The 17,322-nt window shown below is 36.5% G+C and overlaps 1 protein-coding gene across 2 annotated transcripts in view; it reads right to left on the reverse strand.

The window, feature by feature from the left end:
• The window catches only part of LOC117973314 (BMP-2-inducible protein kinase-like), a 65,876-nt gene that overhangs the window by 23,872 nt on the left and 24,682 nt on the right, over positions 1–17,322 (reverse strand). For both annotated transcript variants that reach the window (XM_059003213.1, XM_059003193.1), the window contains 5 exons: positions 6,875–6,993; positions 5,171–5,276; positions 4,543–4,685; positions 3,034–3,155; positions 1,097–1,178 (listed from right to left, as the gene is read on the reverse strand). In XM_059003213.1, the coding sequence (XP_058859196.1) occupies positions 1,097–1,178; positions 3,034–3,155; positions 4,543–4,685; positions 5,171–5,276; positions 6,875–6,993 (572 nt within the window). The remainder of the gene's footprint in view (positions 1–1,096; positions 1,179–3,033; positions 3,156–4,542; positions 4,686–5,170; positions 5,277–6,874; positions 6,994–17,322) is intronic.

Genomic DNA, 17,322 nt, shown 5'->3' on the forward strand with positions numbered 1-17,322 from the left:
CAAAAGATATTGGCCAATCATCTGAAACCCTCCGCTACAAAACTTGGTTTAAAGCGCAACTGGATGTTCCAACACAACAACAATCCAAAGTATACATCAAAATCTACTGCAGAATGGTTAAAGAGGAATAAAATCAAGGTTCTGGAATAGCCTAGTCAAAGTCCCGATCTAAATCCAATTGAGAATCTTTGGTATGAGTTGAAGGCGGCTGTGCACAAGAGAAGTCCATGGAATTTGAATGAACTGGAACAATTTTGCATTGAAGAATTGTCAAAAAGTCACTGAAGAATCATGCCAAAAGCTCATTGACAAACATCCTAATCGTTTAAAAGAGGTTGTTATTGCTAAAGCTACCTCAACTAGCTATTAATTTCATTTTCCTTGTCAGGGTATGAATACTTTTGAATTAGCATTTTAGGAATATTGCAAAAAAATTGCTGAAATAAATACTTGTAGACATCTATTTCTTGTAACTTTTTTCTTCATCCACAAAATCAAAACGTTTGCTGCAAAAGATTTTTCCTATAATTATTTGTTTGAGAAATGTCTACAAGTTATAACATTTCCATTTGCATATGTAAACTTTTGACTACAACTGTATACACACATTCACACAGGCAAAAAGCAGCGGTAATAGTACTGTATTTTCTTTAGAATTGTCAAAAGCATACATTTTAGATATTTAATATTTACAGTGCTCATTTTACAGGTCAATATTTTGAATTTGCAATTACAGTGAAATCCTTGAGGTTGCAAGACCAATGCATCAGAGCAGCAGGAACAACTCCATCAGGGAGCAGGGGTTCATGTGATGCAAGATGAAAATGTACAATTCCTGCATCACTCTTTCATATCTGTTTGCTAAACAAACAGGAAGATGATGTCAGACCATACTCTATTCAACGTTCTTATGCTTATGCCATTACTCAGGGATTATATTGGAAGTCTTTTTACATATTATGGGGGGGTGTTGTCACCACAACGGTATCTTCCTGGTTAAAGTCAATGGTACCCATGGCACGGTAGAGTGCAAACTAATTACTTTGACGCCTTATCTTCTTACTGATGCAACTGAAAGATTATATAATATCCTTACCCAAATATCAGCCTTCGTGGTGATTGGCTTCCCTCCATAAAGATTAATCATTTCTGGAGCTCTGTATGACAGTGTTGTATACCTACAGCAAGAATAAACCAATATGCTTTAAGGATTACATGTCACCTTACTTTCTCTAAATTGTAAAGCAACATAAAACACAGAACAATATATTGTGGAAAACATAAACCCAATCCTAATGGCTTGTTGTCTGAGGCTTATGTTATCGTATGACAGCATAGGAATACATTTTCTTTCCACCTGACAGCGGACTAATTTTGTCATTAATACATTCCGGGTATATTAATGTTTATGTAATACTACGCCAACATTTTCTGGAATGTAAAAAGTCACTAATTTTATAAAACTGGATAGAAAGAAACAAAATCTCAAACAGTTTCTATTACATAAACACATTTCAAAACACAGTTAAATGTTTCTCTAGTGTTATGTGTGGAGGGCATGTCAAGGTTCCTGAACCAAAAATGTAATATATTGTTAATCTTCAAAACAATGGTCTGGGTATAGGTCTTTGCATTTGCTTTGTGAAATATTATGTTATGGGTAGGATGCAGCAATACAGCAATCACTTTTCTAGAGATCAGTGACTGTTATCAAAGCATGGAGAGCTAGTTTTGAATTTTTTGCAGTACAGTTGTGTTTAGCAGCATTCCGTGATATATTTGCCCGACACTGTCTAAATAATAAACAGGTTTTGGGACACTTTCTCCCCAGCAGATTAATTTAGTATGTCTCCTCTCAATCCCCAAATCAGTTGTTTAATATTTAAAATACAATAAAGCACATCAAATACACTTATGATGCAGAGTCTACAACCATTTTCAGACTAAATTAGATAGACGTTTTATTCATTTAGTTTATGAGACACTGTGGACGCCTAGACAAGATGTAACCGTGATAAATAAAGGATACATCCAGATAGCTCCAACGGGAATAAAAAGGTATGAACTTTTAGTTAAAAATAAATACATTTATAAGGGAAATCTTTAAGACCAGAGATGTTTAAATCTTTGAAAGTGTGGAAGAACAGCTACCCTGACATTATATATATATAAAACCTTGTATTTATCCAATTACAGGCTGCCAAACAGACTGGAAATATACAGTTGAAATAAAACAACTCTTAAAATTGACTTTTTTCTTTTTTACTCATTTAACATCACTTTTCTTCTTTTTTCTTGACAACTCAATCAATCATACTGCAGTTTAAAAGTTACTCAGCAGTGTCTGGTCTGATAGCTCTTTGTGCACCAACTCAAAACAAGAGCTGTTTGTCTACAACCAAAACGAGCAAGATGGGCTGTATGGCCTCCTCTCGTTTGTAAACTTTCTTATGTTCTTATGTGGCCTGTGCCAAAAGAAACATATCTTTCTAACATGACCGTTATAAACTGAAACTCATTCGAGAATAGAATTGCTGGATTGAAAAAGAGTCATATTAAACTCAAGAACATTTCTTTAGGATGACAACATCAGCACTAACTAAAACACAAAGGAATACCCACAGAGTCATGTGAAAGGTAATTATTCTGTCATCTCGAGTTATTCTTTTGGAAATGTTGTATTTTGCCACCCAGAAAGACACTTACACAGGTGTAATGTTTAAGTGTCTAAAAAACAGTAGAGCCTAGGCTAATGCTTACAATACCACTCTTTTACAGAAATAGCACAGTACAGAAACCCATTGGCTTGTAAATCCTTGTTTTGAGTGTCCAACACTCTTGCTAAGAGCCCTTATTGATTCGATTGCATTGCTGATGCCAAGTTTCAACAGTTTTAATAGCAGTGGCTCTCTTAATTAGCAATCCGAGTACAATTCTACAAACACGGTTCAATTGTGCACTTATACAGTGTAGTGGAATGGGTTAGGTAGGCGTCAGCTTATGTAACAGAAGAGTTTAAAAATCATTGCTTACTTTTTTATTTCGTCCTCCACGCTTGTTACACCGTCTTTCTGTGGGTTAAGAACCTTATGTGTGGCACTGCCAAAGTCGCACAGGACGTAGTTGCCATGGTCATTTAATAAAATATTTTCTACCTGCAAGAAAAAAAAAAATATATATCCAAATTTACTTTTACGCAAATGTAGACTCTTAGATGTGAATTTTATTTAAACTGAATATGAAATTCTATAATGATTTTTCTTTTGTAACACCCTAATAGTTTGCGATCATTTACTGTCAAATCAAAAAACACAATGAACCAAATAAAGTTCAATATAATTACAGAAAGGTTACAAAATTGTTACAAGCAATATCAATGTTTTTATTAACAGGACAAACAAGGGCAATTCAATTAAAAACCTTCAAATGGTGTCCATGCTATACAGCACACAAGAACAAACACTACTCTATGAGTGTTCCCACATAGCTCTACCAATACACAACCCTGCTCTTTAGCATTTGAAAGCACGGTCGTTCTCTGATGTAGCACACTGCATACTGTACTCCCCATTTCAATAACTAGCAATGTAAAACATCTTTGCGTTAGACATTATTTATATATTAATACAGTATATATGTCTGCAAATGAGGACAATTTAAAATACAATAAAAAACACTGCAAGGTTGTTGTTGGTATCAGAATATTTTATTTTAAAAATAGCACTAATCCACTGTTGCAGGCAGATATCCCACATTTAATATTCACCACATATTAAAAGCTATGAGCAAATTGATTTGCACTGGGTGAAAAATCTAGCCAAATATACAAGTTACTTCAAGCTCACACAGACTGAGGAAGAGTGATCCGAGTTGTTAATGTGTCATCATCAGGAAAATATTTTGCAAGACATTTTGCAAGAAGCAGTGGGCGATATGTCAGAGCAAGAAAACCAGTAGCAAAAAGAAATGTATGCCTTTCATGGGTTTCTCTGTTCATTGTACAACTGCATACATATTTATTTGTCCATACCCAGACAAAAAGTACACAAAAAAAGAGACAAGGGTTTATTTTCATTATTTTAGTTTTTTTAAAAAGCACATTGCTTTCATTTGTAGAGCGTACAATAGTCTTCACAGGAACCAAGGACAAAGACTTCCTTTGTTTAACCTCCATTTGCTAACTACTAATTGCTAATAAAAAAGGTTGTAGCCATGTGAACATAACACTGAAAATAATGCAGAGAGGCAGCAGTTTGCAGATTACGGTTTTACTTCATTAGACACGGACGAAAGTGATTAAACACTTTGTCACACTTTTAGCTATCAGTGTTATTACAATTAAACTGTATAAAGTATTTATAAAAATATTATAAATACAATATATTAAATATGGTTGTAAAATGTTTAAACATTTATATGAATTCAACAAAGGAAAGTTGCACTTTATTTTACTTCTGCACATGCTTAGCATTCTATTGAGCATGGCATTGAAAACTGTCTGGAATGGTTCAGCCTCTTTGGCAATAGGGTTTGTCTTCATACCTTCAGATCCCTGTGAATGATTGGAGTTTTGCACTGATGTAACCTGGCAACTGCCTCACAGGTGTCACAAAATATCCTCAAGACTTCTGGCTCTGTGAAACCAGTCTGCAACCTCTGATTCATCTGCTTCACCACTTGGCCCGCTGTCAAAATATACAGGAAACATCACATTTACTCTTCTATAGCTCTCGGCAAAACGAAGAAATCCTTTGTTTAATTGTGTTTGCTCTTCTGGAAGGTAACTGCTGATTTGTCAACTTTTTGACAGCAGCAGTACCAGCATGAGTTTATTCCTTACAGAAAAGCTGTTATTTCTTAAAATAAATACAAAATTCAGGAACAGTTGTTTTGCAAGGCTTGCCTCTTTAAAACTCTCAGTTTTTAGGAAGGGGACTCTGCAATTTTGTCAAGGCTAATTTTAGATTTTCAGTGTTGATATCTACCAAACAGGAGACTAAAAAGGAGGCTAGTTTGCTAAAGAAAGATTTTCTTTTTGGCCACTAGCAGCTACTGTACCTACTGATCAAATGTGGTGTGTTTATATTGTAACCATGTAACATCTGAAGGCACATATATAAATACAAAATATTTCTGACATACTGGAACAAGAGTATACAGTAGTTGTTACCTCTGCAATACTCCATGAGAATGAGCACTTCCCAAACACTATCACCAACTGTATTAATGGCAGAGTCCAAGTACCCCACAACATTCTTATGACCCGATAGCTCTTTCTGCAACAAAACAAAGAACATAACGGAAGAATTAAAAAATCAATTGGTTATTCAATCAGCATTCAATGCTATGTGCTTCATAGACAGGACCAGTGCTTCCACAGTACATTCTATAGTTTTTTGGATCTCTAACCAGTGAGTTTGAAGGTTGACTTCCTCACTATCTGGGAGAGTAACTGGGGGATACTATTAGTTGAGAGACTTTTAGCCACAGGCTGACAGAGTTAGCGCTATGTGTTAAATCACAGCTGTCTGGCACGGGTATTTGGGCTGTGGCTACTTTGGAGTCACTTGCTGGAAACATAATATTCATAAAGACCAGCAGCTGAACAATGAAGCACTGTACTACTCCTCAGATACTACTGCATAGCAGTATTCAGAGCATGTATAAAATGAATGTCCATGATTTTAAAAATGAGAAACACTCTGTTTTGGCCCTCTGTAAACATATACAGTATGGATTTACTGTAAATAGAACTTCTCTATTCTTTCCACTAACAGGACTAAATTCACAGAAAAACAACTTAAGTCAAAGATATGACAAAAGGCTTTTGTTATCAGTTTTGTAACGTTAACTGTTTGATTTTCCTTTTACAAAAAATGGTGCATTTCAGTGGACAGGCTGTGATAGATCAGGCCTTTGGTGTTTTGGAGATCGAATCATTTTTGAAGGGCTTGGAATTGGAATGGGAATTGATTAAAAGGGAATGGAAATTGGAATTGGAAATGTATTTTAAAAGGAATTGGGAGGAAAAAAGTAATTGACCCCAACCCTGGTGTTTACTAAAGAGTTTATTGCAACTTAATTGATATAATAATTACATAAATATACTAAACACTATTTCATATTAAAAACAAACACACACAACAAAGCTAATGGTGCACATGCAAGTGAGTCATTTCTTGACCTCAAGATCACATTTTTGCAATTCTAAGACTATTTGGGGATTTCCATGTCATAAATGACCAGATATTAAACATCCCGACGTATAGTAATAAGGATAGAAATTATTAGGTACTTTTTCATCCACAATGAAATTCATTTAAAAAAACAAACAATGCTTTATGAAAAGGTCTAATTTTTAACCATGCAATAAACAACAACCTCACAGGAGAGTCACTGTACTGTAGACTGCATGGATTGAGATGGAGGAAATCCTGTCTAACTAACCTCCTTGAATTATTTGAGGACGTTACAGAAAAGGTCGACAAGGTCAGCAATATACTGTAGCAATATCTGTGCTGTACAGTTAAGCTTGTTCAGCACACATGTACATGCATTCCCTCTGTACCACAAAGGAATAGAATATAACAATATGTATATTAAATTACAGTTATTTAGTGGCAGCCTCTGCAGGCTACATTATATGGAACACGTTATACACATTCCCTCCCTAAAAATCTAAAATTTCATATCTGTGGATCAGTAACCTATATCACCTTATTTTTTATTTATGTAATAACACCATCAGGGTCACATATTCTTGGTTTCCTGGGGAACAGACAGCAAATCTAAGGTCAAGTATAAAGGGGCGGGGGAAAAAAGCATTGCAATTAGAAAATGTTTAGTTGTACTAGTAGTGTTTACTTCAGCTTACCATGATTGCTATTTCCAGTTTGCAGATATTTAGATCAGGTACATTGTTCACATACATTCGCTTCAAAGCACACCGCACACCACTGTGGGTCCGAGCAAGGAACACGATTGAAAAGCCACCTGAAATACACAATTTAAACTGAAGTCAATATCACAGCAACACAGCAGTTAAAAGAGAATCAAGTAATATTAAAACACAATTGATTTCTTTCATTCTGAAACTACATCTAACCACAATTAGGCTGCATTCTACATGTAAATTAAAATATATACAGTACTTGCTGAACAGCAAAAGAAAAGGTATTACATTCACAGCTACTGTAACGTCAATTCAATGTAGACAATTCTTCATTGTCCTTTATAGCTTTAGTGTTATATATCCTTCAGAACACCAAACCACCTTTTCTGTAATTTGCCATCCAATTCAATGCCTTTAAATAGATTTAAAAACTTTCTATAAAGACAGCAGCTTTATGAACAGTAGTGCAAATTTCAACACAACAACTCCAAACTTTTACAGTACACCGATATTTGTAGTTTAAAGGAAGTTTAAAGTTTTTATTGGAGAAAATCTTTGTCACTGGGAGGACAATACTTAGGTCTGGTGGTATAACGAATAGCAAAAGAACTAGAGTGAACTGGATTTCAAAAGCTATTTTCAATGAGCAATGGTAAATGTTTTAAATTTTGGTGTTGAAAGCAAACGTTAGGTTATTATAATAACCCTGGTTCCCTGAAACAAAAATGTAACCATTACCGTATGGGTATTTGCCTTCTAAAAAGCCCTGAAACCTGAATAAGGACATACCAAAGCTGCTCAGCGAGCCTGTGGCACGGTCATGCCCCACCCGAGAACACAAAAGTACTGAGCTCACAAAAGTCTGCTGCAATAGAAGATCTAACATAGGACTAGGGCTTTTCTCTAAATATCATACTATACGGCATATACAGCGAGTGCATCCCACATTTTCCCTTAAAAAAAAAAAAAAAAAATTATGAAAAGATTTACAGTAGTTCATCTTCTAAGCACCAAGTTACTGTGCTGTCAGACCTGTACAGTATTGGCCAATAGAAGGACTACCTGTCTAGTGTGACCAATCAAGTATACAGTATTCTCCCAACTTAAAGCACCTTCTGTATAAATAAATTACCATGTATAACAGGATTTGACTGTACAATATACAGTATTTACAGTAGTACAGTGCTTATTTCCTTTTATTGTGTACGACAGTGGGTGCAGTGCCTGTTATACTACAGTACAGTAGCTGTTACTAGAATAGCTCCAGTTACAAAAGTGTAAACAGATTGACTGCAAAATGCTTATTATAGAAATATCTATTAGAAGCTTGTGCTACAGCATTAGTTGTCAGGCAGCTTTGACCGTGCTTTGTCACATGTTTCTCTTCTTTGAATCAATACCAGTCCCACTAATATAAAGCAGCCATTTCTCATGAACAACAACCGAGTCACTGCTTGTTCCACTAAGAGAGAGTGAGGGTGAGCAAGAGCAAACACAAAAGCAAGAATACAATACAGTACTTGTTTTCCGACAAACATACATTCGCTTGGGCTGCCTGAATACAAAACATGGTTGTATTAAAATCACACAGGAGATGCCTTGAGGCATAGTACAACAATCTGGTGATGCTGGGTATGTACTGTATGGCTGGAACGGCATTATCATAGGAAGAACTGGTGTTTAATACCCAATTTAAAATAATGAAAAGGTGCAGAATGGTTTAACTCAATTAGCATTCTTAGTTTACAAACTTCTCCCAACAAGTTCAAGATTGCAAAGGAAACCATTGCACAATAAAACACACAACGTCATAAAAAACAAACAAAAAACTATCAAATGTTTCTGACTGACTAGACAAACTCAGAACAAAGAAAAGTAATTTTCCTTGTTACCTTCTTGACTCCTTTTTTTCAGACTTACAAACGTATATCTAATTACTCACAACAGCTACACTGAATTTGAGGCTCCAGCACCTGGGAATCATAAGGAGCCAATCTTAGTTGAGCAGTGGGCCTCAGTTTATCATTTGTTGCTAGAGTTACCAAGCTAGTCCTTCTACCTTTCTCACCTTCTTGTTACAATTTGGAAGGTGCAGTGCAATTATAAATAAGTTTAACCCTTTAATCCCATTCTTAAGCAGAAACAGTCATATTCTTTCCGATGTATTGGAACAAATTACCACTGTAGAATTTTGGTTTAATAAAATTGACAAAAATCAGTTTTATTAGACAATACACTGACCTTCTGTTGTTTAAAAAAGCAACAAGAAAAAGGGGAAGAAATGGCTTAATAATGCTAAAACATGTCCTCTGTCATTATAGTGTGTGTGTGTATATACAGTGCCTTGCGAAAGTATTCGGCCCCCTTGAACTTTGCGACCTTTTGCCACATTTCAGGCTTCAAACATAAAGATATGAAACTGTAATTTTTTGTGAAGAATCAACAACAAGTGGGACACAATCATGAAGTGGAACGAAATTTATTGGATATGTCAAACTTTTTTAACAAATAAAAAACTGAAAAATTGGGCGTGCAAAATTATTCAGCCCCTTTACTTTCAGTGCAGCAAACTCTCTCCAGAAGTTCAGTGAGGATCTCTGAATGATCCAATGTTGACCTAAATGACTAATGATGATAAATAGAATCCACCTGTGTGTAATCAAGTCTCTGTATAAATGCACCTGCACTGTGATAGTCTCAGAGGTCAGTTTGAAGCGCAGAGAGCATCATGAAGAACAAGGAACACACCAGGCAGATCCGAGATACTGTTGTGGAGAAGTTTAAAGCCGGATTTGGATACAAAAAGATTTCCCAAGCTTTAAACATCCCAAGGAGCACTGTGCAAGCGATAATATTGAAATGGAAGGAGTATCAGACCACTGCAAATCTACCAAGACCTGGCCGTCCCTCTAAACTTTCAGCTCATGCAAGGAGAAGACTGATCAGAGATGCAGCCAAGAGGCCCATGATCACTCTGGATGAACTGCAGAGATCTACAGCTGAGGTGGGAGACTCTGTCCATAGGACAACAATCAGTCGTATACTGCACAAATCTGGCCTTTATGGAAGAGTGGCAAGAAGAAAGCCATTTCTTAAAGATATCCATAAAAAGTGTCGTTTACAGTTTGCCACAAGCCACCTGGGAGACACACCAAACATGTGGAAGAAGGTGCTCTGGTCAGATGAAACCAAAATCGAACTTTTTGGCAACAATGCAAAACGTTATGTTTGGCGTAAAAGCAACACAGCTCATCACCCTGAACACACCATCCCCACTGTCAAACATGGTGGTGGCAGCATCATGGTTTGGGCCTGCTTTTCTTCAGCAGGGACAGGGAAGATGGTTAAAATTGATGGGAAGATGGATGGAGCCAAATACAGGACCATTCTGGAAGAAAACCTGATGGAGTCTGCAAAAGACCTGAGACTGGGACGGAGATTTGTCTTCCAACAAGACAATGATACAAAACATAAAGCAAAATCTACAATGAAATGGTTCACAAATAAACATATCCAGGTGTTAGAATGGCCAAGTCAAAGTCCAGACCTGAATCCAATCGAGAATCTGTGGAAAGAACTGAAAACTGCTGTTCACAAATGCTCTCCATCCAACCTCACTGAGCTCGAGCTGTTTTGCAAGGAGGAATGGGCAAAAATTTCAGTCTCTCGATGTGCAAAACTGATAGAGACATACCCCAAGCGACTTACAGCTGTAATCGCAGCAAAAGGTGGCGCTACAAAGTATTAACTTAAGGGGGCTGAATAATTTTGCACGCCCAATTTTTCAGTTTTTTATTTGTTAAAAAAGTTTGAAATATCCAATAAATTTCGTTCCACTTCATGATTGTGTCCCACTTGTTGTTGATTCTTCACAAAAAATTACAGTTTCATATCTTTATGTTTGAAGCCTGAAATGTGGCAAAAGGTCGCAAAGTTCAAGGGGGCCGAATACTTTCGCAAGGCACTGTATATATATATATATATATATATATATAATGTTAGGGCTGTCAATCGCAGTTAACTTCTGTGATTAACGCATTAATGGTTTTGGAGATTACTTATTTTAATATGTGTTAATCGCACTTCTGACTGTGTCTTGAGCCTTTCAGCAACATTGGAATGAGTGTCTGAGTGCAGTTATTGTTTAAATAGAAAGTTAGTCACTGAACCACGTAATAGAGCAAAGCACTAAAAAATGAATGAGATATATATTTTTTTTTTCCTAAAACACTCTGACAGCTTACTGGATAGAAAGACGCTTACTTGTCTACTGTTAAAGTGAGTTCCAGTATCACACATGAGTGCATCTAGTCTGCTGCGTGCCGAACACGCCTTCAGTTCTCAAAATACACTAGCAGCAGCTCTTCAGCTACAAACAATACAACAAATTAAACCCACCAGTTTCGACAGAAATGCAGGATCACTGCAACCCCGTGATTCAAGCTAAATATGATAAGCCTTTTTCTTTTTGCGCGTAGTATGTAAAGCCTACCAATTTTTCTTGTTTGCAGTTTTTGGATAACATTTTTTTTTATGTTCTATTCACAATAAGCAGTTAATTTCCTATAAGTGCTTATTGTAGCTACATATTTTATCATTTTATTAAAAAAAAAAACACACATTTAAAAACAGATCTGGTCTGTATTCTGTTTTCTGATCTCTGTATATGCTGCTGATCAAGCTCGAACCGCATGTTTTATTGTGTTGGTTGTATTTGTAATTTCTAAATGATTGCCCCTTGTAAATTTTGGTGACACCACTCGGTACCATTGTATCCTGCTGGTCTCTCTCGTTCATATTACATCATAAGAATATTCCTGGTTCCCACTAAACAAAAATGGATACGTGTGCAGGTGGACACTCTCAGTTAAAACATAAACAAAATAATACTCGTCAGACACGTCAACAAAAACTACAAAACGCCCTGCAGACTCAGCAACTCAGCATCTTCTCACAGAATGCAGGGTGTACGCAGACCTGTTGGGGGACCTAAAAATAAAAACTGCCGCAAATTCAAGTGAGCCTAAAACAAGCCAGCATTCTGCAGTTCATCCTTGGTAAAGCAAAAACACACACGATAACAGAGGTGGTTTATAAATCGTTTCCAGTGATTAGCCTACAAATTGAAAAGGCCAATCCTAGTGTTTGATTTGTATTTATTTATTTCTTGACCAGTTAGGGTTGCCTGCTTGTTTTCTTGAGTTTGTTTGAAGTTATTTACAGTTTTCAAAACGTAATGTGTACTAATTATTTATGTGCAACACACAACATTGCAGACAATGTGACAATCAAAAAATGTAATTTTACTTAAATTTGACAAAGATGGCAAATTTGCATGGGGTACACAGGGTACAGCCTTCCGTCTCAAATACATACATTTTACACAAGTTTATTTAAAGTGAAGGATAATAATAACAATAGAATCAGTAATAAAACAAATTTTAAATTAGATGCATGTAGTAATTGTATCAATTTAATATGCGATTAAAACCAAGGTTAACTAAGATCATTTTTTTCGCAAGATTAATCACGATTATTTTTGTATCGCTTGACAGCCCTAATATATATATATATTATATAAAAGGGATGGGAATTTTGAATGGTTTCCTATTCAAATACACGGGGGTCAACATTTTCGTGTACTCGAATACCTGAAATAAAGAATAAAAGGCAAATACGTATGTGTACTACAGCAGACAGCATAAAAAGTGTAAGCGGTTAAAATTTAAGTTCACTCTTCAGAGAAGCCGGCCGGGTTCACGAAGTGTACAAACAATGTCAAAGACATTGTTCAAGTTACTTGCTTTATTCAATAACCTGTAAATAATTCCAAACAAGGAGCATACCTGGTTGTACTTTTAATGGTCAGTGCAAATGTTGAAGTTACTCCATCCATTCACAGAAAGTCAACAGTAGATGTTTTACACTGTACTGCAGTCCAAAGCGTTAAAAAAATAAAAAAAAATAAAAAAAAAAAAACACAACAAACACATTACTTCTTTCACCCTGTTTTCTCAGTCACTGCGGTGTTCTGCTTAGCATTTCGTATGTCTTTATATTCAACATAAAGCTAAATTAGCGTTCTAATTTCAATGTTACTAAAGTTAGGCTTCCTTTTTAGCACTTGTTATATCCATTTGTTTACAAATTTAAAGTTAGCCGGTGCCGTGCTGCCGGAAGCTGTTTCATGACTGCCTAGCAACAGCGACTGTGTGCAGTCATTACAGGAGAACTCAAGTGGGGGATCTGTTCATATTAGCTGAAAACTAAGGTAACAAAATTGTCAACAATTTCAAACAGAATATGTTTACTGTAGAATTTTGCTGTTACAAGCATTGCATGATTAATTAGAGTCTTAAGTTTAAATATGCCAATCTCATTCACATGACCGCGCACTTGTCAAGCGGCAGCATTCACATTATATATATATATATATATATATATATATATATATATATATATATATATATATATATATATATATATATAGGAGTAAGGTTCATTTCTTATTTTTGATACCAGATGCAGTATTCTTTCAAATAGAAGGGAATAAGGTCCCCACACCAGTACAAATTCTTGAAAAAGATCACTGACTTACAACACTAAAATGGTCAATAAAAGGCATAGGTTACATAAAGTGCAGACAATTAAAATATACAGTAGTGTCCTCTACCAGTACTTACTAGGACTACTAATTTTAAGAATTTAGGTCATTCATGCATGCTCCTGTACACCAACTAACTTACAGTAGGGTCATTCCATGTCAGATCAACCAAAATCCAGGAAAATCACCGCCTCAAGATTTGAATTTTGCTTATATTGTGTGTGTGGAACACACAGGTCAGGTATGAAACCAGGCCAAATATTTAAGCTCAATGACGATTTGTGGGGGTGGAGGGTAGTCATACTTGAAACACGTCTCATTTCTGAGTGATTTTGAGGATTTAAAAATGGTATTTAGAATGTCATTAGCCCTATGAATGCTTCTGTACAGATAGCCAGGCAGTAGAATTCATGCAAAGTAAGTACCACCGCTTTACTATTTCTGTGTTGCTGGGGGCCTTCAAATTGAAAGTGTCCAATTGTCAAATTCTGAGAGATTTTTAAGTGCATGTTCCTTCTAAAGTAGGAGTTATCACTTTGAAATTGCTTAGGTGTGCTCATAATTTAACTGACTTTCTGTCTGCAGCTCTGCTACTGTCTACCTTCTTTACTGTCTGATTTAATGACCACACAAAAAGGCTTCAGGATGAAAGTATCAACTTTCGTGAAGGGCTGAAACTGACCATTGTTGGGCTTATAGATGAGGATTTGAAGGACTTGTGGTAAAATAACTGACTTGATAATCTGTCTCCTTCACAGTTTAATAAATGTACAAACATGAACAACAAGCATGTATGTTGTTTTGGGTTATATTGTACAATATTTGCGAATAGTTTGAGTTTAAACCAAGAGAAACTGTGTATAAATAAATAAATCCATAAAACTTAAAACATAAAATGTGTATAATCTTTATATGCAAGTGGTTTGTCATAGGGCTACAGAGGTACTGTAGACCTCTTATTTCTTCTTTGTTGGCATCTTTAAAAATGGATTCTTGCAAAGTTCTGAAACAACCATTCACGGGTTATAAATGAGCATTTGAAGGACTTGTGGTGAAGTAACTGACTTGGTAAATCAATCTGTTTTTTCCAATGGTTACCCAGTCAGATTATCAAGTCAGTTATTTTATTATTATTATTATTTATTTCTTAGCAGACGCCCTTATCCAGGGCGACTTACAATCGTAAGCAAATACATTTCAAGTGTTACAATACAAGTAATACAATAAGAGCAAGAAATACAATAACTTTTGTTCAAGCAAAGTACAAGTGTGACAAACCACAATTCAATAATACAGCAGATAATAGTGATAGTTACATCAGGATATGATTAAATAGTGATAGTTACATCAGGATATGATTAAATACAAAGTACTACAGGTTAAACACTTGGCAGATTACAGTATTCTGAAGTACAGGATTAAATGCAGTAAAATAGGGGGCAGATAAGAGCAAAATAAAGCACATTTACATGAAGGGTGATAGTGTCCCAGGATACAAACAGAGGAGTTCTACAGGTGCTGTTTGAAGAGGTGAGTCTTAAGGAGGCGCCGGAATGTGGTCAGGGACTGGGCAGTCTTGACATCTGTAGGAAGGTCATTCCACCACTGCGGAGCAAGGGTGGAGAAGGAGCGGGCTCTGGAGGCAGGGGAGCGTAGCGGAGGTAGAGCTAGTCTTCTAGTGCAGGCGGAGCGGAGAGGTCGAGTGGGGGTGTAGGGAGAGATGAGGGTCTGGAGGTAGCTGGGTGCAGTCTGGTCAAGGCATCTGTAGGCTAGTACAAGAGTCTTGAACTGGATGCGAGCGGTGATCGGGAGCCAGTGGAGCGAGCGGAGTAGTGGAGTAGCGTGGGCGAAGCGAGGCAGAGAGAACACCAGGCGGGCAGCAGAGTTCTGGATGAGCTGGAGCGGACGGGTGGCGGACGCAGGGAGGCCAGCCAGGAGGGAGTTGCAGTAGTCTAGGCGGGAGAGTACCAGGGCCTGGACCAGGAGCTGGGTAGCATAGTTGGTGACTTTTACCACAAGTCCTTCAAATCCTCATCTATAAGCCCACCAAAGGTCAGTTTGTTAACTCGTGTCCCACAAGGGGTTTCAGCCCTTCAAAAGATGGGGCCATTTTTGATACTTTCATCCTGAAGCCATTTTGTGGGGTCATTAAATCAGACAGTAAAGTAGGTACAGTAGCAGAGCTGCAGACAGAAAGTCAGTTAAATTATGAGCACACCTAAGCAATTTCAAAGTGATAACTCCTACTTTAGAAAGAACATGCACTTAAAAATCACTCAGGAATTTGACAATCTTTCAATTTGAAGGCCCCCCAGCAACACAGAAATACTATAGCGGTGGTTCATTTTTAGATCCTCAAAAGCACTCCAAAAAGACGCGTTTCAGTATGACTAAGCCCCACACCCCCCACACCCCCCACACCCCCCCACACACAAAAGGGGACAAAATCTTAAGGTGGGAAGCTCTGGTTGTTGACACGGAATGACCCAGTAGTACAAATGGGAAAGTAGGGGTTAAATTGCATTGGCATTATGTAATCCTATTATCAACACTGGCAACAGGAAGACAGATCCCAACATGAAAATCTGCGATTATTTCTTCAATAAAATATCAAGTAGTTTCAGAAACCCTTACTGTTTGTGAATAGTTCAAGTGGTACAAACCGATTCAAATAAAAAGTCTGCAAAGCAACACTGTTTTACATGCCACAATTAAAATCAGCATCCTGACTGATAACGTCATTGCTATAATTAGTTGATGATCTTGTTTTTTTTCACTTTCACCCAGGTAAAGCCTAGTTTTCCGCCGCACCCGAGGCAGACTGTTTATTCTATGTTGGCCATGCAATATGAAACTGAATGGGAGCAGATGGGTCCTAACACAATATTATATTAAAGCATAGTGGCAGGATAAATGTGCTTCAGCACATTCAAAGAGAAAATGAAATACAAAACAATCATTTATTTTAAAGCGGGTTATTAGACATATAAGCATGACTACAGTTACACTCCCACCCACCTTCCCTTTAATTTGCAACTTGGTCCACACAAGAATGGGCACTGTAATGAGTCAATGCATCGATTCAACTAAAAAAAATAAAAAAAAACTCTATGTATGTTTGTCCAATTTAAGGTCTTTAACTTTATTGAGAAACATTTATTAATTCTTTATTTGATGAGATAATACTGTAAAAAAAATCTACATTTCCTAAAATGTTTAAGTTTTGCAAAACTTCCAAATTAGAAAATAAAAGCCAGATCAAGATTTTTTTTTTTTGGTTCTGTAGTGTTGCTATTTATAAATATATTTTGGCAGGGGATTAATTTTTTGGCAGTATGACCTACTTTAAAATCACCATTACAGGTGTTTACTTTAGTTTAATGTTAGCATTTCAAAAGCGTGATCAAAGTTCACTCAACAGAAATCCTCAACTTGTACAACCAGACTCCATCCTTGTACAGTATACAGATCATCCAGTGTAAGAAAATGTTTAAAACATAACCCTAAAGCAAAGGACCTAAACATTGTACCGTATAACAGAACAAAGTGTAATTAAATCTGTTTTTATTCCCAAATGATCCTTCGTCATTGGTAAACTATTTCCCAGCCATGTGTGGTACCTTCAGCAGGCTAGGCTACATTTTCATAAAGCTCATCTGTACAAAGAAGATAATCTAGGTTTGTGGTTCATAGCAAAAACTGCATTTGAAGGACTAATGAATCAAGAATATCTAGGAAATGGAAACTACGTCATACTTTAATGCTAGATAAGGGTTGTTTCTCAGAACCACAGATGTTTAGGTCCCAAGCAAGACGTGGGGTTTTC

This window comes from Acipenser ruthenus, chromosome 1 (assembly GCF_902713425.1).
Source record: "Acipenser ruthenus chromosome 1, fAciRut3.2 maternal haplotype, whole genome shotgun sequence".
NCBI classification, from domain to species: Eukaryota; Metazoa; Chordata; class Actinopteri; order Acipenseriformes; family Acipenseridae; genus Acipenser; species Acipenser ruthenus.